The following is a 25955-nucleotide window of genomic DNA, read 5'->3' as shown; positions in this document are numbered from 1 at the left end:
GTTTTATGTGAAGCACTCAGTGTGACTTCACCCTCTCAGGAATCATAGCTCTCCAAAGGATGGGTCTGCCAGACTTGTTTCTGATGGGCAGCTGAGAAAGGGAAACAGATGTAGAGGGGAAAGCTGTTGGGCAAAGGAAACTGTGGGCTGAAGTTGTTTCAAGGGAGGTTCAGGGTTGATATTAGGAAAAATGTATTCTCAAAGAATGGTAATTCACAGGCACAAGCTGCCAAGGGAGGTGGTGGAGCCACCATCCCTAGAGGTGTTCAAGACCAGGGAGATGTGGCACGTGGGAACATCCTCCTTTAACTGCTGCACCATGTATGCAGAAAACGTCAGAGGTGGAGCATAGAGTAGGCAGTATTTTGATAATTAAAGGCTCTTCAGTTGCAGTAATGCAGGAAGAACAAACTGCTGGATGAGTAAACAGAGAGTAGGTGAGATAGAGATCTAAGTACCCAAAGATGCATGGTCTTACCATCCGTAGCAGGAAGATTTGTGGCTGAAGCATTTACCACCAATTTATGGCCTATTGTGGTGATATTTCTGGAAAAGGAAAAGTGTGTCTTTAAACGAGACTGAACTTGCTTTGCAGGGAAGAAGAGAAAGCAAAGTTGAAGATCTCTGCTACTTTCCTTGGTTTCACAAAAGTTCTTGATGTAAACCAGCACATAAAGTAGCAAAGTATGTTGAATCTTTTAGACAAAAGTTCAAGGGGAAAGAGCATAAAGCCAGACTACTGCTGAGTCCTGACCATTCATGCAGATGTTTAATGACATTCTTTATTGTGTTTTTATAATGTGCATTGAGGGCTGAAATATGCAATGAAATTACTGAAGCACAGTAATCAAGCTACTGCAGCTTAATAAATCACTGCTCATTTGTAGCTATGTGCATGCAATGGGACTCAGTGACAGAGGGCTGAGTCTGCATTGCTACACCTCTTGACTGAAAAAGCTTTCCAAACTCATAAGTGGATGGAAAGATGCAGTGCCGGCCCATTCTTAAACCTCTTAGCTTTTGGAGATTGCAAAGCAGTAAGCAGGAGTTAAAAAAAAACATCTTGAGGAAAGTAATTTTTAGGAGCTGTAGGAAAGTGGAGCTGTTGACTTGTGCTTGACAAGAAGTGTTAAGATTTGGAGTTACTGGTATGTGCTTGGCAATAAATGCCAAGATAAAAGAGTGATTGGATCGGAGGCAAAAGGAAAAGATGTAAGGAGTTGAAACAAAGGAAAGATGAAATTGTGGAACAAGGCAAAGCTCCAAAGGGGAAAGCCAACCAACCAAAAGCTCACAGAAATAGTACTTAGAGCTCTGTAAAGAGTGAACTTGTGCCCTTGGTCACAAGTGTGTTCCAGAGGTGCAGGATGTGCAGGTGGATGAAGACATTGTAGTTAGAAGGATGAAAAACAGCTTTGCTTTATCTGTACCATGCATTACAGATTCCAGAAGACTGGAGTCAGATGAGAAAATTTCTGCAAGAGATATTAAGCTTTGTCATTAGCTGCAGGAGGGTGTTAGGAACATAGAAGATGCAGGGAAAAGCAGCATTAGCAATACCCAAGTAATAATGGAATAAGGATGGGTTTGGTGGGCAAGCAGATGAGCAAATATATATTAAAAAGATTATGTAAATGTTGGAGGTTAGCCTCACTGCAGTGTTCCTGCCACATAAGTAGCTGGGCACCGTCTCCAGGAATATGGAAAACGTTGGGAATGCAGGAGGAAAAAGAATTGAGCAGGAAGGAGTAAATGAAAGGTTATAAAGCTCCCTGTAAGCTCTGTGCTGAAAGAGTGCATAGTTGTGTTGTAGCAAAAAGTATCTTATGGATTACTGAAGTAGCATAAGCTTAAATGTAAAGAAGGTGATGAAAACCTTAGTAAATATCCTATGTAATCTTTATGGAAGATCTGCTGCTCCAGAGAGCACAGATGAAAAGCAGGCAGTGTACAGCACAAAGCCTAAAATAAGATTTAGACTGCTGTACTGAGAAAGGTGAAATCAACTCCTACCCAGCACCAATTATGAATATTAAGCCCAAAGATAGACTGCTGCTTTGGGCCTTCCTGGCAGGACTGTAGAATAACTGGACTGCATTGACTACATCTCCCATGGAAACTGGGGCATTCAAGTCACTTGTTGACCACAGAATCATAGAACAGCTTGGGTTGGAAAGGACCTTAAAGATCATCCAGTTCCAACCTCCTGCCATAGGCAGGTTGCCACTACCAGGTTGTGCTGCTCAGGGCCCCAACCAACCTGCCCTTGAGCACCTCCAGGGATGGGGAAGCCACAACCTCTCTGGGCAGCTGTGCCAGCAACCTCACCATCTGTGAGTAAAGAATTTCTTCCTAACTTTTAACTTAAATTTCTTCTCTTTTGATTTAAAGCCATTCACCCTTGTCCTGTTGCTATCTGCCCATGTAAAAAGTTGCCCCCTCTCCTGCTTGTAAGCTTTCCTTGAAGTACTGGAAGGCTGCAATGAGGTCTCCCAATAGATGTCATTAGCTATGTATATTTCTGTCTTAACCTTCAGTCTAGGTCTCTCTCTCTGAAGTAAATGCCTCTGCCTTTACTTATGTGCAGTACAAGTAATTAAGTTTAAGCTGGTTCTTCTTGATTTGCTTTATGGCTAAAAGAAAGCAGCAGTTACACAGACTTATTCACCTCAGTGAGGCAACTTATCTAGATCTGATGAATAAATGAACATTTCTTTTTACTGACAGAGTTTATAGTCACTAGCTGAAATTTGAGTGTTGAATTCCAGGATGCCCAGTTTGGATCAGGTAAATGCCACCCTTGACTTCCAGTTCTTTTTTTCAGAGGTCCCCAACCTCTGAAGGCACAAGATCATAGAATCATAGATTGTGATCCATTCCAAATCCTGCTGGATACCATGGCCCCAAGTTTCATGGAGGCCAGGAAGGTGACACATGATCCAACTCTTTGAAAGGGTAGATAATAGCAAGACAACGGGAAATGGTTTTAAGTTGAAGAAGGGAAGATGTAGGTTAGATATCAGGGGGAAATTCTTTACTATGAGAGCAATGAGGTGCTGGAACAGCTGCCCAGAGAGGCTGTGGATGCCCCTTCCATCCCTGGAGGTGTTCAAGGCCAGGTTGGATGGGGCCCTGGGCAGCCTGGTCTGGTATTAAATGGGGAGGTTGGTGGCCCTGCATGTGGTGGGGGGGTCGGAGCTTGATGATCCTTGAGGTCCCTTCCAACATAAGACATTCTATGATCTCTTTGTGTCTTAGAAGAGAGGACCTCTGCATTGTGTGCAAGCATTGCTTTTACAGCTCCTTCAAGTGCCCAGCAAAGGCAGGGAGGGAGGCAGAAACCAACTCCATGAGAAGCAGGAGCTGAGCTGACACTGGGCTCTTGGCGCTGTAAAACATCCACGAACCCCCAGAGCACTAAATAATTTCCAGGCATGTTGCATATTTAGGTCAGAACAGTTTGACACTGATTCTTCTAACAGGAAAATTTTCCAGTTTGCTTCGTTTCTGATTCATTTCAAGCAGAGAAACTGTCAGTGGTGATTGGAGCTGGGGCAGGGTAAGGAGCCAGCAAAGGTATCGGCCCCTGTGGGAAGGAGATAGCTGCTGGAGACAGGAGCTCTACTTGCTTAATATGCTGGTATAGATTGGGGGATAAAAAAGATTGACTATGATGATTTGACAGTGATAGCTGATAAATCTGGTGTCTGCCATTAGATCACAGTGTAGGTTTGCTGCTGCCCTGTTCGTGAGGCTTGCTTACAGCTCTTGTGCTGGCTGAAGGACCTCTGTTGTGCTCTCAGCCCTCCAGCCTCCCTCATTCCTTTCTGGAACTTTTTTTTTTTTTTTCCATACCTGGACCAATTCACAATCCTGTGAATTTAAGTTTGAACTCAGATGCTTCTTTACATCCGAGAATGGCAGCAATCACAGGACAATCTCTTTAGCATCACTATAGCATTTAGGATTACTCTTAGCAGAGACCATGCATTGATTCATATGTGCCCTACCCCTGCAAGTAAGTAGGCTGGTCTGAGAGCATGTCTGTTTTTTCCTGAAGTACATGTTTTGAGACCTGGGAAGGCTCTGTAACTTTGCACCCTATGAGTCCTCCATCCCTCTCTCAGAACCTCTCTAAGGTGGCTGTGACAAAGAATTTTCTGGAAAAAAAACTTTGTAATTTTCTATAGTATTTTTATTCCAGCTATCCTGAAATACTTGTATCTTCTTTAAAGATGCATTTCTTAAAGCTAATGCTCTTAAATCATCATCTGTGCCTCCTGTGCATGCCTTCCTGTACTATTATTTTTCTTACTTGTTCTTCTGTGGTAAGCTTTGAATTAAAGATATGCATTCACATGGGAAATCAACCTCAGGAGTCCACTCTGTAATTTTATCTATTTTTACTTCAACTATAATCATACCTCTGAGCATTTTTTAGGTATTGCATACAGTCCCATCCATCACATCACTTGTAGGCTACAAATGAGGGATACTGTCCCTCGAGTCCAACAATACATGGCTATATACAATATAAACTGAAGCTATGAATAAATATCTTTGCCCTACTATTGAATCTGTGCTACATCTTTTGCATGTAGTCCAAGCTAGAATGTAGGAAGACCAGAAACATCATTACTATTCTTACTATATTAATAGAAAGAATGAGCTACAAATTTCTTCTGAGAAAGAGTGGTAATGCACTGGCATAGGCTGTCCAGGGAGGTGGTGGGGTCATCTGGAGGTGTTCAAGAAGCGTGGAGATGTGGCACTGAAGGATGTGGTCAGTTGGCATGGTGGGGGTTGGTTTGGGGTTGGACTGGATGATCATAGAATGGCTTAGGTTGGAGGGGACATTAAAGATCATCTAGTTCCAACCCCACTGCCGTAGGTGGGGTTGACATGATCTTAGTGGTCTTTTCCAACCTTAATGGTTATATGATTCTGTGATTCCATGATTCTAGTTTGATGAAGCTTCTGGAGACTTTTTTACATGACTTCCTAGAGACAGATTTTTCCCTTTTCTTTGAGAAGCTCCAGACAAACCCAGAAACTTATCTAGTACCTGATAACTTCTGAGCTTGTGAATGCGTTTTACATGTGGGGTATGAGAGTCATCTAGATAAAGCCACATGGGTGTTTGTCTTCACTGATCTGTACAGCTACAGCTGAAGTTGGACAAGATGTTCTTGGAGAAGAGCCCCCAGCTCTGGCTGAAGCATTGGTCTCAGCAAGGCACCTTATAGGGATGCTCCTAGGGCACCAAACAGGCAGGTCCAGGACAACCCACTGAGCTAATTTCAAATGTACCTGGTCCAAAAGCAGTTTGCAAATCTTAACTTTTGCCTTGGATATACATAGATAAAATATCAAGGGCAGAGAAAAGCTCTTTGTCAGTGCAATTAGACTGGATAATGGGAGGCTCTCATTGCTTCCTCTCAGTGGAATATGCATACAGTTATGCACATTTAGAAATGCTTGGAATCACTAACCAAGAGCATCTTGTTTCTTCACTCCACCTTACTGTGGGTTTGCTTGCTTTTCTTTTGGGCTCACTGATATGCTCTGCTGTCTTTGACCTTCTCTCTGTTTGCTCCAGCAGGCTGGCTTAGCACAAATTGAATTATTCACAATAACTACATTGTGTAATTATTTGAAGTTTAAAAAAAAAAAAATAAGAATAACAATAAAAAATCCTTGCAAAGCTTTAGAAATGTAATTCATCTGCCTTAAGTCTGATTGAGCTGTAAATGTCCCTGTTTGCTGCAAGAATTGGACTAGGTGGCCTTTAAGGGTCCCTTTTAACTCAAATGGTTCTATGATTCTATGAAATACAGAATCTGGCTGTTCATCTAATCCCATTTTTGGCTATCTGGTAATTAACCTGCTGAGCAGCTTGTGTTTCCAGATGAGATTTGCTCTCCCCAGCATGATATAATGAACATGTTTCCAAGAGTCTGGTATAAGTAAAACAGATCAGAAAGTCAGACCTGTTTTATAACTGCCTGCCTAATTTTGACATTTATCCTTGCTCTGCTTTGGCATGAAGACAGATCCTGGAAAGTGTGTGTCTATGAAATATCTATCTTCAAACAGAAAGCATCAGGCTGCTTATTCAGGTGGTTGTCTGGGTGCTGGAAATGGCAAGAAAGGTTTAAAAAAAAAAAATAAAAATCTTTTTGGTGGGGTGGAATCTGTGTCTGCACAGTGACTCAGCTTCAGTGAAGCATACTCTGTCAAATGTGCACCACAAGAGAAAGTTCTGCTTGGCTTGTCACCTTGAGAGCTGCTGTAGGTGAACAGATTGGGAAAATGCCTATAGCAGTTTGTGTGCATTTTCCAAACGAGCTTTCAGGCTCTGGTTTGGCTTGCTGGGGGTGTTATACCATGGTCAGATAGGATGAGTTTGGTAGAGCTGTTTGAAAATACCGTATTAAGTAACTTTAAATTGAGACAGAGATGAGGCAGAAGATGGGGCGGGGATATGAACTCAACACAGCTTTTTTTTGCTTCTGATGCATTGGTGGTAAAGTGTTAAAATGTGCAGGCTAAAGGCTGCAGAGATTGGATCCAGCTTGATGTGAGGCTGGGTAAGAGGCAAAACAGGTAAGGATGCTAAGATCTAACATGATGAAACTATATTTTCTTCTTCTAGTTCTCTTCATGCAGACATGGCTGCATCAGCATGGCCATTTGAACAGCATAACCAACATCAGGAATGTGAGCAAAGTGAGCTCTGCTGTAAGAACATGCTGATAATGCTCTTCAGCACCAGAGCACTGGGGCTCTGACCTCAGACCTTTTTCTAACATGGCTCAGCCTTTTAGCTAGGAAAAGCAATCAAGAAGTTGAAAACCTCTCCAAAATTTTTGGTAGCTATAATTTTGGGGGCTCTCTTGCTTCTGAAAGTACCAGCAATTAAGTTATAGATGCTGTCAGAGTGCAATCTGTTCTTCCCTCTTGTTTATTCCTAGACTTTCTGGATGGCTGAATGAGCTGTGGGTGAGAAGAATAACCTCCAATGCTAACATTTTGGTTGAACTAGAGGAAATGAGGGAAGGTACAGGGACAAACTTGTGGCACAACCACTTAACCTGGACAGGTGCCTTCATGGACGGGATCACCTGGGTCAAACCTGGTCCTTTTTCCTTGAGTGCCTGATGTGGGGCACTTGTTGGACAGAACTGACAGAATTTATTGGAAAGGCAGCATGGGGCTGGAAGAGCTGTACTGTGAGTTTTCATGCTGCCTCAAATCCACCTTTGGGGATTAAAAGAGCACTGAGTGCCACCTGTGATCAATCATCATGCCCTGCCCAGGGAAGCGGTGAAATTACTGTCTCTGGAGCTGTTTAAGAACTGTGAAGATGGGGCACTGCAGGACACAGTCAGCATAGTGGGATGGTTTGGGGGTTGGATTAGATGCCCATTGTGGTCTTTTCCATCCTTACTGATTCCATGATTCTATGATCACCAGCTGCTGGCGCTTTAAAAGCAGCTCCTTTAAAGTGCTGGGCCTGAGGAAAGCAACAAGCACTGCCTGAAGGAGCCTCTATCTCCTCAGAGCCACCTTAAATTCCCCGATTTTCACCCTTGCATGGAAAAAAACAGGATTCCTGGCCACCCCTAATCCACAAAGCAGGTTGTTGCTCCTTACCTCAATTAACTGTGCCACGGCAGCTCTGGAGCATGACAAGAAGAGGGAGGAAGACCTCATCCAGAAGAGAGGATGCTGCAAGGGTGGATCCCACACCATCTTCTCTGCCCGGAATAATCTCTGACTTGTTCTGTGCTGTAGCCCAAAGCAGGAGAGGTGATGAATAACTGAGCTGGCTGTCAGCAGCACGCAGCATTTACCAGATGCGCTGCGTGCTGTCCCAGCCCTTCGTTACTGCCTTCCTGCTAGCCCAGCAGCCACAGAGCTGACGCTGAAAGTCATTAATTAATTAGATTGGTGTCGCTTACAGAGTGCTCTGCTGCTTCTCCAGCTGGGCTTTGTAGAGATGGATGCAGGGAATGCACTTGGAGCTCCTGCTGCTCCTCGCAAGGAAAGCAGTCCACTCATTGAAACTGTGGCTTTCTTTCCTTCTTTACAGCTGCCTGACTGATTCCAGCTCTCCTGCTCTTGTTTTCTTCCCCGAGAGAAGTCTCTTCCCCTAATGAAATAGGGCTGTAAGCCAAGCTGATGCATCACCAGATCATAGCAATCCTATGCAAGCAGAGTCCAGTATTACTAGAGATGAGCATTTGATGTCTCTGGATTTTAAAAGCATTTTTTTTTCATCCCTGGAGGACCTTGGAGGGATGTGTTGCTGCACTTTGCAGCTTCATCTGATCTTTAAGTCTGGAGGGAGTGAATGGCAGCTGGGAAGAGCATCTGCATAGACTAGATATTAGGAAGAAATTTAGGCTAGATTATTAGGAAGAAATTATTTACTGTGAGGACGGTGAGACACTGAACATGTTGCCCACTGAGGCTGTGGATGCCCCCTCCCAGGAAGCATTCAAGGACAGGCTGGATGGGGCTGTGAGCAACATGGTCTAGAGGGAGGTGTCTCTGCCTACAGCAGGTTGGAACTGGATGATTTTAAAGATCTCTTCCATCCCAAACCATTCTATCATTCTACGCATGGTTGGCAATAGGAGCTAAAGCTAAAGGGCTTAGGGAATTTTTTCTGGATGAGATGGAAAAGGAAAGCACAGATTTGAGGGAGTGTAGGACTCTCAGCTGTGTTGTCCTTCTGCCTTTGGCCACAGAGTGAAGAGGAGGAGGAGGAGAGTGATTGGATGAAACAGGTTAAAAAGCTCTGCTAAAGAAATCTTAACAGACAGAGTCCAGATGAATGCACTGAGCATCTTCACCTAGAGATACATGGTTTAGTATGGTGGTGATGGGTCAATGGATGGACTTCATGTTCTTGGTGGAGGTCTTTTCCAGCCTTTATGATTCTATGAGTGGGCATGGTGGGAATGCGGTTGATTGTTTGCCTTGATGATCTTAGAGGTCTTTTCTATCCTTATTGACTCTATGAGTTTTATGAACTTTCCAGCTATAATTTTCTTATTTCAGAGGAACAATTGAGTGCTAAACTAGGAATACTTTTTTTTCCCCATAGTTTTAGGAGATGGATTATCAAAGGTACTTTGAAGTGAAGTTACCAGAAAGCCACCAGGAAACACAAAACTGTTTAAAAATAACTCTCCAGTTTCCTTTGCTGTAGGAAGCATAAAACTGCCAAGAACTCAAAAGAAAGAAATCAAAAGTGGTGACCTTGTTTGCTTTTGAAATATGATCACAGAATCACAGAATGGCTTGGGTTGGAAGGTGCAATACTCCAGATGATGCAGCCACTCAACGCCTTGTATCAGTCCCATCCTACTTTATTTTGGAACAATAAAAATTCCAAAATTTTTTGAGTCAACTGAGTTAACTGTATTTTGAGTTAAATTTATTCTCCTATACCCAAATTAACTTGCTATAGTATTCTTTGCTGGAAGAAGTTGGGGGGGTTTGGTAAGAAAACAAGTAATGAGATCCGAGAAGCTGTGGTCACTTCTGCTACTGTATTGTATTTGAATTTCTATTTGAATTGAGCACAATTTCAGGAGAAATAGCTAAATAGACAATTAATATTTGATAAGCTCAAATAGGTAGGCGAGCTTTAAGGCATTATTGATTAAATTGTGAAGACTGGAGGAGAGTGGAAAGATGGTGGTGTGCCCATCACATTGGAGGAAGAGCAGCAGTTTGGTTCTCTGCTGCATTTACACACTTTTACAGTGAATGCTCACTGCTGTGTTCCCACCCACGAGCTGATGGAAAATTGTGTTCTTTAAAAATTGATGGAAGAATAGGTTGAAAAGGGAGGCAGGATGCTGCGTGGTTGGCCTCGTCAATAACAGATGGTGGCAGCACTGAGGCAGAAAATCATGCATCTGTCAGAAGTTGCACAGCTTGGTCCTCCCTGATCCTATGAAAATCCCATCTGGGGCTCTGAGATCCCAAACAATGGTTCACTGAGCTGATTTCCATGTTTGTTGTTGTTGTTGTAGTAGTAGTTCTTAACCTTTCTACCTTTCACTGCTTTACCCTTCCTCCACTGGACTTCTAAAGTCTTGCTTCTGGTGTTTTAATGCAGCTGAAACTGGCCAAAGGATAAAGGTCAGGGAGATGCTGAATTTTTGTGTAATTCATTTAAAAAATGTGATGTTGGATAAAATCTTACCAGCTATCCTCCCTGCGAAAGGAGGAAGGATGATATTGGGGTAATTCTTGCTTGATCTTGGCAGGCTAAGATTTGGGCAAAGAAGAACCTCATGAGGTTCAACAAGGACAAGTGTGGAGTCATAGAAACATTAAGTCTGGAAAAGACCTGTAGTCTAAATGTCAGCCCAACCCCACCATTCCCACTGTTCATGTCTCTCAATGTCATCCCCATGGTTCTTGTTCCTTGGTCTAGGGACAGTGACTCCACTGCTTTACTGGACAGCCTGGCTGCTCCTTCTGAGAGGAGGTTTTTCCTAACATCCAGCCTGAACCTCCTCTGGCACAACTTAAAGTCATTATATCTCATTCTGTCCTACACCTGGGATGGAATAACCACATGCATCAGTTCAGGTTGGGAGCTGAGCTGCTGGAAGGGAGCTCTGCAGAGGAGGACTGGATCAACAGGCTGTCTATGGGCCAGCAGTGTGCCCCTGTAGCCAAAAAGGCCAATGGAACCCTGGGGTGCATTGCAATAAGCATGGTCAGCAGGGTGATGAAGGTTATTCTTCCCTTCAGGTCTGTCTTGGGGAGGCATATCTGGAGCACTGGGTCCAGTTCTGGGTTCCCCAGTTCCAAGCACACAGGGAGCTACTTGAGAGAGCCCAGAAGAGTGCTGTGGAAACGGTGGGGACCTGGAGCATCTCCTGATGGGGAAAGGCTAAGAGCCCTGAGCTGCTCATCCTGGAGAAGGCTGTGGGGGGTGATCTGATCAATGCTTATAAATACCTGAAGGACATGGGCCAAGAGGATGAGGCCAGGCACTTTTCAGCAGCATCCAGTGACAGAACAAATGGCAGTGGGTGCAAACTAGAACACAGGAACTTCCACATGAACATGAGGAAGAACTTATTTACTGTGAGGGTGTCAGAGCCCTGGAACAGGCTTCCCAGAGAGGTGGTGGAGTCTCCTTCGCTGGAGATATTCAAAACCTTCCTGGATGCTTTCATGTGTGACCTGTTTTAGGAAACCTGCTTTAGCAAGGAGGTTGGGTTTTTTTCATAATGCACAGAGCAGGTTAGACTATGAATTCCCTACTGCTGTGACATCAAATCGCTGCTGGGGATCCTTTGTACCAAGAGCTATGCAAAAATAGCACAGACAAATTTGATAGTGTTTTTACTTCTTATTCAATATATGGGTCACTGAAGTTGAATGCCCCCTTTAGTTTTCAGGAGGAAAAAAAAAAAAAGCACTTTTTTTTTCCCCTTCAATCTCCAGACTTCTTCCTTTGAAACAACTTGGAAACACAGTCAGCAAGTCAGAGCAGAATCTCCTGTTGGGATTTTAAATGTTGACCTACTATCTCTTTGAGCACTGAGAGTTCCTCTCTTTTTCTTTTTTTACTTTGTAATAATTTTTATTCATGACAAGGAAACTCCCATGCAAACATTTACTTTTACTTAGGCCATCTGGCATCTCAAGGATCCTTTGCAGATAGAAAAAGTGTTGCAAAACTTGCAAAATTAGCAATAGTGAGGAAGTGGGCTTTGCAAAGAGGGGAAATGCTTGTCTTTTCCAACATACAACCCTACCAGCACTGACAGCTCATCAGATAAGGTTTGTAATAGTCCAGATTGCACATGCTTTCATGTACTCACTGGTTAGTAGATGACCACCAGTCTTTAGTGAAACCACAGCTTCCTACTTATCACCTGTGTCTTTTGCATCCTTTTGAGAAATACGGATCTTGTTAGACATGCCATCTTGTTAATCATCAGGATGCTGGTGTTGCTGCACCATAGTGTTGCTTTGGAGAATGTAGCAGACCTGAACCATGCAATTTTACTCTGTGTTGCAGTCAAGCCACTGCATGTGGATGGAGATGTGGCTCCTGCTTCCTCATCTTCTTCACTCTGGGGCTTCTTCACTGCCTGCCTGCTTTTGGACTTATGGACAAAAAGCCATGGGAGATTCAAGGCCAGGTATTCCAGGCAAATGCCTTATGCTTATAAGTAGAAAGTAGGGCAGCAAGACTTCTTGCTTCTTTCTAGCTTTGATATACCATGGAAATAGGGATTCTTGACAAGAGGTTTCTAATGCAAATGCATTTGCATTGGGCATCTGGCTTGTTGTATTCATGCTCACTCACACATCACAAAATTGTTTGCACTGTTGATGGAAGTCTGAGGAACTGGTTCTCCTCTCCTGCTTAAGTGTGGGATCATCCCTGCCTGCCCACCCACCCCCAAAGACCCCATGCTCTTGTGCAGGCTTTCTCTGTTCTCTCTCTCTTCCCAGAGCAGTCAGGTCCAAAGCCCACACACTTTCTTGCTCTCTGAGCTCTCAGACTTCCAGGCAGAGCAGCCCATGCTCCCAGTTCCTCATTGCTCTCCAACACAACGGTGAGCAAAGAGAAGGCAGCCCTAGGGCAGGGGAGGAGCAGAGCTTCTTAAATACCTTCTGCTGCTGTTTAATCCCCAGTGCATGGTCAAATGCATTCCCCTTTGTCCTTGCAGCTTCCCTGTGTCTGTTTGAAGGTTACCCTCTGTTCCTGCAGGCTGTGGCTAGGAAATCTCTTTTGCAGAAGTGCGGAGGCTGCAATCATTTCCACCCTGCTCTGTCACAGCTTGCCTGCTCTGAGTAACACAGGAGGGTGACGAGCTTCCCCATAGGGAAACCAAGGAACAAGCCCGATGCCTACAACGGGGAGCAGCAATTCCCGTGGCCCGTTGTGGCTGCCGTTTGTCTTTAAATTCCCTAAAAGCCATTCCAGGGTTGAGTTGCTTGCTGAAATGTTAATTGCGGAGACCTGCCAAGGGCTGGCAGCCTGCCAGGGGTTTCCATGTCTACCAAGAATGTTTTGCAGCGCGCTTTGGGAGAGAAACATTACTTCCTTCTTTTCTTTTCTTTTTTTTTTTTTTTTCCCCTCCACTTTTTTTTTTCTTTTCCCTTCCTTTTAAAATGAGTAAATAAAGCAGCTGAACAGATAGAACGGGTGCTTTTCATCGCTGGTTCTGCTTTCCACGCCTGTGGCCGCGTGTCCCCAGATGACAGCTCAGCCCATGGTAAGAGGGAATAGGACAAGGGGAAGTGTTTTCAAATGAAAAGAGGGGAGGTTTAGATTGGTTATAAGAAAAAAGTGATTTTATTTTATTTTATTTTATTTTATTTTATTTTATGATAAGGACAGTGTAGCACTGGCACGGGTTGCCCAGAATGGTTGTGGATGCCCCATCCCTGGAGATGGTCAAGGTTGGGCTAGATGGGGCTCTGAGCACCTGATGGAACTGTGGGTGTCCCTGTTCATTGCAGGGGAATTTGGACTAGGGGGCCTTTAAAGGGCCCTCGCAACTCAAATTAACCTATGGAAGGAGCTTTATGCTCAGGTAATGCTTGGATGGTAGATGCTGTTGGCGTTGTCTCATGGGATAATGTGGTTATATTCTCTGTGCTGTGCTGAAGATCAGGCAGCTGCAGCTTTGAAGCAGGGTTATGTTCAGTGAATGACAGTGTCTCTCTAGCATTTAGTGTTATTTAGTGGTATTTCACAGGGCTGGGATGCACTTATTTTGTAGGTGCATCCACATTTAATATACAGGACAATCTGAGGAGACTGAATTCAGCAAAATCCTTGCATCTCTTCCTCCGTGCTGCCTGTTTCCTCACTGCACAGAGGCAAACATTCACAAAGCCTACAGGGTGTGTACTGCAGGAGCAAGGTGTCACACTACCATTCACCTCAATGCTGTCAGACATGCCTTTGTTCCTCCAGCACCACATCTCTGTGCTGCTGGATTCATTTTGGTGGAGTGCCCTGTGGTTGCAGGTGGCATCCAGCCCAGTGGGGCAGGACATGGCTGTCCCTGTGTGAAGGGAGAGGTCAAACCAGGCCTAGGTGGTGCTGTTGTAAGAAGAAAGGTACAGAAGTGTTGTGGCACAGTGGGAAGGACACTTCCTGGTCTGCTGGACCTCTTAGGACAGTTTCGTAGTGACTCATTGCTTTTACAGCAGAAGGGGTTGGCTGATGTGCTGACTTACACTGCTGTCCCAACAGGGGTTTGGAGAACTGGGAGGGATGGGATTTCTGATTTGCTCCTTCATTGCTTGCCCCTTGTCATCTGCTCCCACACTGCGTGTGTTTGCGGGTGGAGAAAGCCCTTCCCAGCCTCCCAAATGAAAAGGTGTTGTTATCAGGTGTGACTGATAAAAGCCAGCTGGGTGATAAGCTGGGGGCTGGTCCTGGCCTCAAGTCAGAAACATTCCATGCATTGAGAAAGAGCAGAAATCAATTAAGTTTTCTGCACTCTCCTTCTGCAAGGCTGTCATATCTGTGTACCTATGCATCTTTGCTCCCCTTTCATGTCTCCACGTGCCAGATGCCTCTGGCTATCGGATTCCTCTGATCCACCAACTGAATACATGAGGCAGAGCTTGCCAGGGAGTGGGAGGAAGGTCCTGGTATTGAAGCCAGTGTTGTGACACCTTGCTCAGATTGTTTGGAAGGGCACAGGTAAAAGTCACTGTTATCTATAGGCAAGCATGGGATACCCCTGCACCATTCCCCAGCTGGGCAGTTCTGCAGCCCAGGAGGACACAGGCAATGAGCACCTGTTTATCTAAGCAGTACCATTTCTCTGACCTGACTCAGACAAATTGCATGTTATTTTAAGAGCCCGAAGGGATGCTATTGTTCTTCTACAACGAAAGAGCAATGTGTTTGGGTTCTTTTTTTTTTTTTTTTTTTTTTAAAGTATGATATGTTTTTCTGGAAACTTATCCATCCACCTAACTAATGACTGGAAGTCTCACAGTTTCAAATGACTTTGCATAGATAGAGTTCTGAGCTGAAAGGTGACATCCAGGTGCTGTGTGGGTCTCTTTTTGTCTGTTTTTGTGCTTTCTGCACCTACAGCAGCTCTTATGTAATTGGGACTGGCTGCCAGAGGCCAGTGTTTGTTTTCCTCTTTAGCAAGAGGCCATAGTTGGATGAACTACTAAAGAGCAATAAATAGTTTTGAATCACGAGTCACATTTCATTCCTGTAGCTAAGTGGGCATTATGGGTTTATTTAAAGAAGACTTAATAGTTTCTGTTTGTTGTTACCAAAAAAAAAAAAAAAAAGAATAATAATAATGAAAAAATCATCCAAATAGAGTTCTTATGCCTCTTCTGATTTGGTTGGCTGGCAATGGGACATCATACCACATGATGTTACATGTGCACTTGAGCTTGTCTTTGGACGTGATGAGTGGCTTGATACAATTGGAGAAGTGCCCCTTGTCTTCTCAAAGTGTCTGCAAATTATCTGGGCCCTCAAAGGTCCTGAGAGCCATGCAGCACCCTGACATTTTGAGGGCACTTATTGCGAGACAGACAGACATCTCAATTGGACCCTCTGCCCTGAGAGCAGAGGTAAGCACCACAGCCACATGGAGAGAGGTACACCTTGACATGGTTGCTATCACCCCCATGGCCATCTGGTTGTTCTGTCTTTGTAGGCTCATCTGCAGTGCTGTGTGTTACAGGCTGTGGATTGGTGCAGCTGATGAACAGTTTCAGCACCACCTTGTTGCAGGTGGTGTTTGTTCAACAGGCTAAAGAACTGGTACAGCTTGACTAACAGGCACAAGGTGACTAACACATGTCATTCTTGGGTACTTTTTTGGTCCTTGGATCATGACCAACGTTTAGTCCATTATGCTGATGGCCAGTGTGCTCCTGTTTGTTTGTTTTTTTTTGCCACTTACGAGCTCTTACTGTGAAGAGATCCAGGTTGGTGATGGCTTTCACTTAATCAAAGCAGCTTTCTGTCCAGGGCCTTGTCCATGCTTTTAGGATGACCACACTTCTACTAGTCGTTGGTCGTGAGTCCTTACTGGTGTTAGAACTTATGCTGTGCCAGTGGTGAGAACTAGGTGGGACAGACTTACCAAAAGTCATGTAAGCAGCTGGGGAAATAGCTGCTTAAGCAAAACTGCAAAGAGTAGGTTGTGCATGCTTGTAGGGATCAACTCTCTTGAGTCTTCAGAGAGAAGCAGAGAGTCATTGTAGGATTAATACTATGATATTTGATCGGAATCTGAGCTCTGTCTAGGAGACACTGAAACTAGAGATTGTAAGAAGATGTTGTAGCCTCTTAGCTCTTCACAGAGCTTTTCTATGGAAGGAAATGAGCACGGTAAGGAAATAATCTCAATGTGATTGTGATTTTTTTTTTTATTTTTTAATTTATTATTATTATTATTATTTTTAAATAACCTTTCCATGCCTTCTCTTACGTTTGTTCTGTGCTGGTCCTGCTTCTGGCCATTTTTGTTGCAATCTATCCCTGATCTTGTCTTGTCATCAGCTCCATCTCTGGTGGAGAGAACATAAGTATATACAATGTTTGCAATGTATGTTACTTGAATTTGCTACTGTGCATGCTGATGTGACTTGAGAATTTCTACAAGTGATTGGTTTCTATGCTCGTTTACTAGTGAATGGCTGCTCAGGTGTAGAAAACATGTCTGTGCTCATTGTCAATCCTAGTTTTCTGGCTGTTTTCTAAGCACACCTGCATTGTATGCCTACCTCACACTTTAAAGAAAAAAACTAAGTGTTCCCTCAGTGAAAACAACCAGGACAAATTTGATAATCATGAAGGTTGCAAAAGTTCTTTTGCATGAGATATGAATAATTGCATACATCTAGCTACTGTTTCCATGCACAGTTTCCCAATGGCACACACAAATACCTTGCAAGGCACAGGAATTAAAGAGAATGTGGTTAGATCAGAAATCCACCACTATGTTAGAGTATGAAGACCCAGTAAGGTCCCATCAACTACAGTTGCCCCCATCCCTGCTGAAGCTTCAGACAGCCCTGGTCCAAGCCTGAAGCTAGGCAGAGATAAAGCGTTGGTGCTAGCTGGGAGCATGGGCCTGGTTCCATCTTTGATTTGTATTTCCTCCTCATCTCTCAACTCAGCCCTCTTTATGCTTGATGCTGATGTGCATCTGAAACTCTTAAGATGCACTGAAAAGTGAGCAAAGCTGTTGATTTTTTTTTATTATTATTTTTTTTAACAGCTTTTTGGAGGGAAAAGTAAACCTTTTGATACTGACATTTATGCTAGAAGAACTTTTTAGGAGGAAAAAAAATGTTTTTCATACGTTCCAACAGTGTCTGCTGCTCAGCTTCAGCAGGAGATGAGGTTTTTCTGAGTGGCACTGTGAGAATCGAAGGCTGCAGACTGTGTTGCTGCTCTGGGGCATTCTTCAGTAACCTTCTATCAGAGCTGGCATCGTCAAGGATGTTCTTGTAACTGAGTGAGTCACAAGGCGGCTATTTCCAGAATGATTGGTTCTTGTAACATGGGGTGGTATTGCCTTGGTGACAGAAAGATGTGCCAGCCAGCAGCACTGACTCAGCATATACAGTGCCATTAGCCCCAGAACTCAAAATGTGCCCAATTTCAATAGAGGAACATAGGCTATAAATAGGCCAAAGCAATGAAAAACAGGAACGAAAAACCCCTCCTTGGTGGAAAATGCCACTCGTTTCAGGGAAGCTGGATTTGAAGAAAAGATTTTCTCAGTAGTTGGTGAGATTTGGTGGATGATTCTGTTTCCATGGCTAAAAACTCAAAGCACAAGGAACAAGGTGAACTTCTCATAGTTCTCTTGATCCAAGCCAGTTTTGTATTTTCTTGATGACCAAAGGCTTTTAATTGACATAGATGGCTGAATGCCGTCTTGCTGTTCCATCCAATTAAGATCAAACCTGGACCTCTTAGAGAAAACATGTCTGTTGGTACCATTACACTGCAACTGTCTCTTTTCTGATTCCTTATTAGCTATTTGTAGTGATAATTTTACATCTCTTTAAACCGTCTTCCCCAGATGGGCACTTGCAAGTGTAGGAAACAAAGCTGTAAAACTGTAGTTGAGCAGAAGAGCAAAATACAAAGCCTGGAGTGCATGTTGTTGCTGGCTGTGGACAGAGGAATGCTAGTGGTATCCCCTAAGCTCCCATGTGGAAATTAATATCAGTCTGTCTTTGAGATCTGTGGCTGCAAATAGCCAGAGATGATTTCAATAACAACAATCTGGTTGGATAATGAGGGAGACCTAGACTTCATAGAGAAGATTTCTAAGGACTTCAGTGGAAGACATTGTTTTCACTTAGTGAAAATTGTAAGCAGAATAGGCTTCACAAAGCTCCAGCTGAAGATTTTTTTCATTCAAAGACTCTGGCTTTCAATGTGTCCCTGATTTTGGTTTGGTTTGGCTTTTGCTATTGAAAGTCTATCAAGTTTACCTTGTAATTTGTGTATTTTTCCCTTGGAAAAAAAAGTTTTTTGGGTTGCCCTCCAGCAGATCAGGTTGCCCAGGGCCCCATCCAACCTCTGGGGATGTGCTGAAGGCCCTGATTGTGGCTGCAGGGCAGTCAGCAGTCCTCATTCTAGGACAATCCTCATTCTAGAACAGTTGTTCAAATAGGAGCAAATCACTGTCGTTTGGGGATTTTTATAGTGAAATAAAGTCAATTCTTGCTGTAAAAACTGGCAATCCAGTATTTGCTGCACCACCTGTTGACTTGTCCATGCAGTGGGGATAGTTGATGGTGGGAAATATCTGGGTCTGGAAGGTGGAGCTCTTATTCAGTGCTGAGGACAGAGGGAGCAGGGATGCAAAGCTGCTCAGAGAAGGAAGAAAGCAGATTAGACAGGCAGGATCTCTCAAAGGAACCTGAAGGCCTGAGGGTTATCAGGCTTGTGGATAAGCTGGAGATGAGGAAGGGCATGAAATGAGCAGGAGCATAAGGAAGTGCGAGTGAAAGAAAAAGAAGTGTCCAAAAGCAAATGGTTGTATCACTATATGTCAGCACAGGTTCTCACTGCATCTTTACTAGATTAGAGTTGAAAGGCATAAAGGGTGAAAAACAGGATTTCAAGGAACACTTGGCCAAGTCACAAAGCTGAGCTTGATATCCAGGTCCAAATACACTCAATGGGGTGAACCTAAAGAGAGCAGAGCTCCTGGGCCTTACATGCAGTTCTGCTGGAGATCCACAAACCAATGCTGGAAAGGAAATGCTTAGCACTGCAGCCTCTGAAACCCATTCTGCAGGGTAGGCACTGTTGTTAAGCACTGTGATGGAGAAATCTCCATTCATTCAAGATCAGGAGGCTGAAAGGTCCTCCTGGACATAAACATCTTTGCAAAGATCTGTCTCAAGTGACAAGGTGTCCACCTGCCATCCATTCCCTGATGGGTGAGCACTTCCTCTGGATGTGGGAAATCTGATTTTAATTCCCAATTTGGGGTAGGCAGAGAAAGGTCTGTAGTTATTACTGAAGCCTTGATCACCGGCTCCTTGCCTTCTCAGCTTGCAGAGCAGGTCAGAGGCTGGCAGTGATCTCATTGCTTGCTCACCCTTTCCATTCCCTTGGCTGCATCCTTCCCAGTATTGGGTGTATAGGGGTTGCTGCTCTGTCTCTCTGTGTCTTACAAACCATTGTGTGAGGCAGAACAGCGAGTTATGTGCACGTCCCGCTCCAAAAACATCCTGTGAGGCTGGGAAAGTAGGAAGGAAATCAACGCAGCAAGAACCTCTCTGAACAAAAGGTGATCGAGGCACCTCTTGCCTCCCATGCATCCTCACTACACAAAGCTGGACTGTCCTCATCCCTCTGCTTACTGTGAGTTCCAGTAGCTTGGAAGAGTCCGAAGGTCGTAAAGCCAGGGAAGAGGCAAGTAGCTGAGTCGGAACATGCTGGGAGTGCTGGGAAATAATGGAGCTTTGTTTGTGCTCTGAAGCAGATGGGGAGGGTGTGGGGGCTTTTGTCGTGCAGCATATTTGTTTTTTTCCTGACGGGGAGAGTGAGCGTGCGGTGGAGGCGGCCGCATTCGTAAAGCGCTTGTGGGAGTTTGCTAATTGCAGATTGACTGGGGAAAAAGAAGCAGGGCTTTATGTTCAGGACGTGGGATGCAGTTAGAGCTCTGATACGTGGCTGGGAGTACTCTGGACCCTTCTGATGGAGTTAGAATTTGGTTGGGGTTTGTTTGTTTTTTTCTATTTCTTTTTCCTTTTCTCCCCCCTGCTTTTTTTTTTTTTTCCCTTTTATTTTTCCTTTTTTTCTGTTTCCTCTTTCCCCATCTTTTCTTCCTTTTTTATCCCGTTTCTCCTCTTCCCCCACCCCCTAATTTTCTCTACCTCACTGTCCCCTGATTCCTCCCTCCCCCATTTCTTCTTCCTCTCCCAGCATTTTTTTTTCTTTCAATTTATTTTATAGAAGAAGGAGGGCACTATATCCACTACTTGGGAGGGCAGTCCATGCACATCACGTGTCCGCTGCACACTGCCAGCTCTGAATAGCAGGAAATGTCCCCATGTCCCATTTCCCAGAGAAATACCTCCTGTGTGCTCCTCCAGCAAGTGCAGAAGTTGCATGAGGAGAGAGACCGGCAGAACAGGGATGGAAGTACAGGAGCTTGGCAAACAGCTATGGAAATGCAACGTAGGTAAAAAGGGATTAAAGCTGAGCACTGTCACTGCACACAGGGTGGGGGGAAAAAAAAAAAAAAAAAAGCATATTCTGTCGATTTCCATTCAGTTTCCTGTTTGTATTTTTTTCCCCAATATATGCATGTGCTCATAGAGTCTTAAAAAAAAAAAAAAAAAAAAAGCAAGCAAGTAACAATCAATTGCTGTAGAAACCTCATTTTATGCAGGTTTCGTAACTCTCCCCAGGCCCTGTGGGTGTCTCGTTTAATGAACAGGCCCAGATCTGTGTTTTGCTGGATGTGGGAGGGAGCGGTGGGAGGGGAGAGCGGCGGCTGTGGGTATTTCAGGGCCGGGCGCTCGGAGCGGCTGCTGCCGTAGCACTGAGCACAGGGGAATTTTAATTGGCCGCCTTGTGCAAGGTACGTAGGGTTATTTCGGGGTTTTGCGATCGTTGCTGGTTGGTTGGTTGTGCTCTCGTTAATCTTGTGGGTTATGCGTAGCCGTGTGGTGCAGGAAGGGTGTGAGATCAATGAGATCTGCCTTACGGTGGCGTTGTCTTAAGGATAAAAGCTCCTGAAGCAGCGTAAAGTTGGGGGATGTTTTCTATGGGTAGGAATTGTACCGTGCAGGTGACCACAGGCACGGAGTGCGTTTTCCTGGAGTGCCAAATGCGCTTGCATGAAGCCCTTTGTTTCATCTAGACGTGCATAAAGAAGGCACATGGTATTTAAGTTACTTAATTCCTAATGTGATCCAGAGCCGTAGAACCCTCTGCTTGCTCTCACCTTTCATTTTCCATCAGGTGGTGCTTCAGAGCACATTCCCCCTGTCTGATGCTCTGTGCTGGGGCTTCTTCTGAAAGTGGGGAGGAATTCTCCTCTCATGCCAGGCAAGCAAGCAACATAAGCCTGATGAAATTAGGCTGCAAAGCCATGCCTTCGTGCTGGGCTTGCACAGCTCACCCAGCAGAGTAAAGAAACCAATACCCAACTAATTAGTCATGGAGAGGGAGGCTTTTAAGGTCTCCGATTTCTGCAAGGGAGGGAAGCAGTCGAAAACTTGGAGGTAGCTTAGGTGTTGATAGAAAAGTCTGGGTCAAAGGCCCTGTGATAGAAGAGCAGCAACTCCTGAATGAATGAATTTGATTGAGTATTAAATGAATGAATTTGATTGAGTATTAAATGTGGAGGTTGGTGGCCCTGCACGTGACAGGGGGGTTGGAGATTCATGATCTTTGAGGTCCCTTCCAACCCTGGCCATCCTGTGATTCTGTGATTCAACGCTCTGAAGAGTTCTGTGCTTTGTTTTTCATTGTCTTTTTTTAAAAATTATTATTAAATAACAAACAACAAGATGTTCAAAGGCAGAAGAGGAGGAGGTTCGGTGCACAGGAGGGTGGGTTTGTTGTTTTTAAACTTGGATGCTGTTTAATTTGGACCTGAACCAAACCTGTGTAACTTTGTGGAAATTTCCTGTGGCCAGGAAGCTTCCTTGAGCAGCTGCTCCCCAAATGAGGTACTTTCATTATTGCTACTGCAATGACTTCAGTTCCCAACAAGCTGCTATATAAGATTTCTTGCAAGGACTTGCAAGGAGAACAGGCAGAACTGTGTGTCAAGACCCTGCTTTCAGTTTGGCGGTGTGTTCTGGAGGCAAACAGTAGAAGCATATTAGAGAGGGATACTCATAAACAGATTCTAGGACCAGGTAAGGTTTGCATCCTTTAGAATTCTCTGTGTAACAGCTGGTTGTTGGGGGATCACACTGGGAGTGGACCTCAGAAGGAAGCCAAGCTGTGTTTGTTGCTTTTAATGCCAGACTGGTAGGGAACTGTTTACATTCCTCTCCAAATGTAAGAGGCTCGTACAAAGTATTTGGGGCTCAACAAACAGGAATTTTCTTGTGAAACAGTTTTGCCAGGGCTTCTGGCCAGCTCTTCAGGTCATCAAAAGACCTGGGTTTTGGCACTGAATGCACCTCAGTGAGCTGTGGCGTCTTGGAATGATGATCAGAGGTTAGGAAGCATTGTGACTGCAGGTCTGTCCTGCCTTCACATTGTAATTTGCCCTCCAAGAGCACCCAAAGGCTCTTATTAAACCCTGGGAGCTTCCTACAGCAGTAAGTCTTTACTAATGCCTTGAGCACTAGGGGAGAGTGCAGGGATGACATTAATCCAGGCAAGACTTTTTGACTCATTCTTCTTCCTGTGTATGGACTCTTAACTCTGCTCTTATTTCTGGCAGACACTGGGGATGCCACTCTAAAGGTTTTGTGTCTTCGGGCTTTTTATGTATCACTTAGCAGGGCAGATCAGTGAGGTGTTGAAAGCAAGTATTTCACTGTGGCACCCCATTGGCCTTATAATCCTAGAGTAAGAAAATGTCTGTAAGATGGAAGGAGCATCGTGTAGGGAGTCAGAAGGCATCAGTTCGTGGATGGGGCTGTAGGTTCACTCATCAGTATTTGGTGAAGCCCATGAGGTCAGTCATCTGCTGCAGCAACTTTATGATGGTCCTCTGTCCTTAAGCACAGAGGAAATGAAAACCCCTCTGCTCCTGCTCAAGTTCTGGAGGTCTTGAGCAAAAAGCATGGAGCAGGATGATGGTGCTACCAAACACTGAGCTCCATCTCATCATTAAGCAATTGTACCATTGGCTTTTCTGTTGTCCCAGGTGATGGACGCTGTGTCTGTGCCTCTGGGTTGTTTTCCAGGCTGTGATTCAGGCTGATACTCTGGGCCTGACTCAGTACTGCTTTGATGTAGATGATAATGTGTCCTCTAAAACCAACATGTGGAATACCTCCCTCATTTCTTTTGTGTTTTGAGGCCCATTTGCTTTGGAAAAGCAAAGTAAGCACATTGAGAGTATAGGGCCAAGAAAGTGGAGCTCCAGTTCCAAAGTTGCTATCAAAGAAGTGACACTAACATAGTACATAACTGTAGCCTTCTGGCTTTCCCATAATAATCTCACTCTGATGGAAAATTGAGTTGTCTCTTATGATTTAATTTCCTTACGTGCCTCCAGACAACCTGCTGTTACTTCACATTTGATGTGGAGTTTGATTGAATAACACCAAGTCATTTTGTGTTGCTTATCAACTGCATGGTCAGAGAAGTTCTGCTTCCACTTGCATGCACTGCTTGCAAGTGATAACAGTAATGGGAGGCATAAGACCAAGGGAGATTAAAGCACTAAATAAACATCATCTCACCTGCAAGCCTTATCATACTTAGGATGCTTGTCTTGTTATTTGCAAAAGTTGAATGATGTCCCTAATTGTCATGAGAGGGATCTCCAGCGTTAGCTTTTAACAAGTAAAATATCACATTGCAGGTGTTTAATTCTGTAGCTAGTGAAAAGAGACCAGGTGTGCTCAAAGGTCCACTTATCTCACTCTTAATTAAGTTGAGCTTCTCGTGTGACTCAAATCTTTGTTGGTTACAAAGGGAATCTGAGGTGGGTTCAGTCTGTACGCAACCAGTGAGGGCAGATGGGTTTTGTCCTTTTGAAGTCTGTTGAAGGTTTGTGATTGTTTTTATTGGGCTCAGGAGCGAGCTTCCTAAGGAAAGGACATGAGCTCCTCCCAGTATGGGTTTGGGGAAGGAAAGAAAACCAACAGACTTGGGTCATTTGATGTTTATGCAGAGCTTTTGCATTCCCTGTTTTTGGGGGGGGGAGGAGGAAAGAGAAAAAGAAACATTCTCTCCTCCCCCACTCATAGTTTCCTTTTTTGAAGATGGACTGAGACGAAAGCCTGCACGGGGAAAACAAAAGTTGTTCTTGGGCAGAAAGCAGTCAATTACACAATTTTATGCAGAGAAAGTTCAATGCATGTTTGACCCTTTTTAAGCTCCTGGCTATCCACTATTACCCAAAATCTGATGAGATTTTAACTTGGTCTGTGTTTTTACTACTTTATATTATTCTCTTTATATTGTTTTTACTACTTTATATTATTCTTATTGCCTGAGGTTCTGCCATGGAGGTGACCAGCAAATGATTTTATGACTAATGCATAAAATCAGCGGTGTTAATCCAGGCTACCTCACCTCTGGTAAAGCAGAACATGTTTGGAGAAGGACAGCATGGAAAACTGGAAAGAGCTGTAGAACAGTTCTTCCATATGCACTTGCTTCCTCAGAGACTTCCTGAGCTGGAGCTGATGCCTTTGTTTTTATTAGCTTTTAATTCATTTTTTTCCCAGCTACTCACTCAGCTACTCTCGAATGCCATGTAAATACATCCATAGCAACAACAAATTCTCGTGGCAGTGTGTTCCACGGTTTAATTAGGCAAGGTGAGCAATGTAAGGCATCCTACTGCTTGTCCAGAGCTGGCCCCATGGCTTGAGGGCAGAGCGAGCTGTGCTGTGCTCCAGATGTTTGCTGCATGGGAGCCTGGACCAACAGCCCAAGGGTCTCGTGTTGAGGGTGAGAGTCTTGGTGGGATGCGTTACTCTCTTGTGGTTGTTAAATGATATTGTGAACTGTGACTACCTGCTTTTATTGCTGTGCTGCTCAATAATTTCCTCAGCTTAAGAAAACATTGAACTGAGACCCCTGAGTTCCTTCACAGACAAACTTCTGCTGGCATCTGCACATTCCCTGTATTCCATGCTAAAGACTAATCCTAATAACTACCGCCTCTGTTGCTCTCTCTCTACTTTTATAGTCTTTTTACTTCACTAATTCCCAATTCTCTCTTAACTTGCACATTGTGTGTTTCTGGTGGCTATGAGGTGGCTCCAGTAAGTTGGATGCTAATTCATCATGGGGCTTGACAAGAGAAACTCTGAACAGCAGCATTCACTCCAGTGTTGGTGTTGGTTAAACAAAGCTCAGAGCTGTTTTTCTGCACGACAGAATGGTCTTTGTGCTAGCCTGAATGCAGACTCAGCTGGAACAGGGACACGTGAGGGAGATGGCAGTTGGAAATGCAATTAGCTGCATGGGAAGCTTGGTCTTTAGAGGAAAGCAGCCAATGTTGGGATTAAAAGAGGAACAGTGTCTCAGCACGGTCACCAGAGTTTGTCCCCACAGCCTAACGAGCTTGTGAGTTCATGGACTCCGAGCTGTCACTGCTAATGAAAGAGGAGATCCCATTGTGCTTGTGAGCACATTCATGTGGTGGTGCTTTAAATCAAGCTGGGAAAAAGATCTAGGTTAAAAGCTAACCTTGTAAAGAAGCTGGGGTCCAGGGTCCAAGCTCAAAACACGCATCTCCTTTCCTCCAACCCCTAAAAATGAACCCTTAATG

General features: G+C 44.2%; 2 protein-coding genes across 8 annotated transcripts in view; one reads left to right on the top strand and one right to left on the bottom strand.

The window, feature by feature from the left end:
• Window positions 1-8201, bottom strand: part of TMIE (transmembrane inner ear) — a 30277-nt gene extending 22076 nt beyond the window's left edge. The window contains exon 1 of the mRNA XM_052692822.1: window positions 7657-8201. Coding sequence (XP_052548782.1) covers window positions 7657-7755 — 99 coding nt within the window. The 5' untranslated portion in view covers window positions 7756-8201. The remainder of the gene's footprint in view (window positions 1-7656) is intronic.
• The window catches only part of ALS2CL (ALS2 C-terminal like), a 66010-nt gene that overhangs the window by 10421 nt on the left and 29634 nt on the right, over window positions 1-25955 (top strand). The window contains exon 1 of one of the 7 annotated variants that reach the window (XM_052692812.1): window positions 13183-13271. The exons of 3 other annotated variants lie outside the window; for them this stretch is intronic. In XM_052692812.1, coding sequence (XP_052548772.1) covers window positions 13254-13271 — 18 coding nt within the window. In that variant the 5' untranslated portion in view covers window positions 13183-13253. Of the gene's footprint in view, window positions 1-13182; window positions 13272-19830; window positions 19943-20568; window positions 20711-21014; window positions 21117-25955 lie in introns of those variants that run through there. 3 more of the 7 variants (XM_052692816.1, XM_052692811.1, XM_052692813.1) reach the window with 3 other exon arrangements.

The sequence above is a fragment of the Tympanuchus pallidicinctus genome, unplaced genomic scaffold (assembly GCF_026119805.1).
Source record: "Tympanuchus pallidicinctus isolate F22 unplaced genomic scaffold, pur_lepc_1.0 scaffold3, whole genome shotgun sequence".
Taxonomy (NCBI): Eukaryota; Metazoa; Chordata; class Aves; order Galliformes; family Phasianidae; genus Tympanuchus; species Tympanuchus pallidicinctus.
The sequence above is the reverse complement of the archived record's forward strand: the minus strand, read 5'-3'. Positions and strand labels throughout refer to the sequence as shown.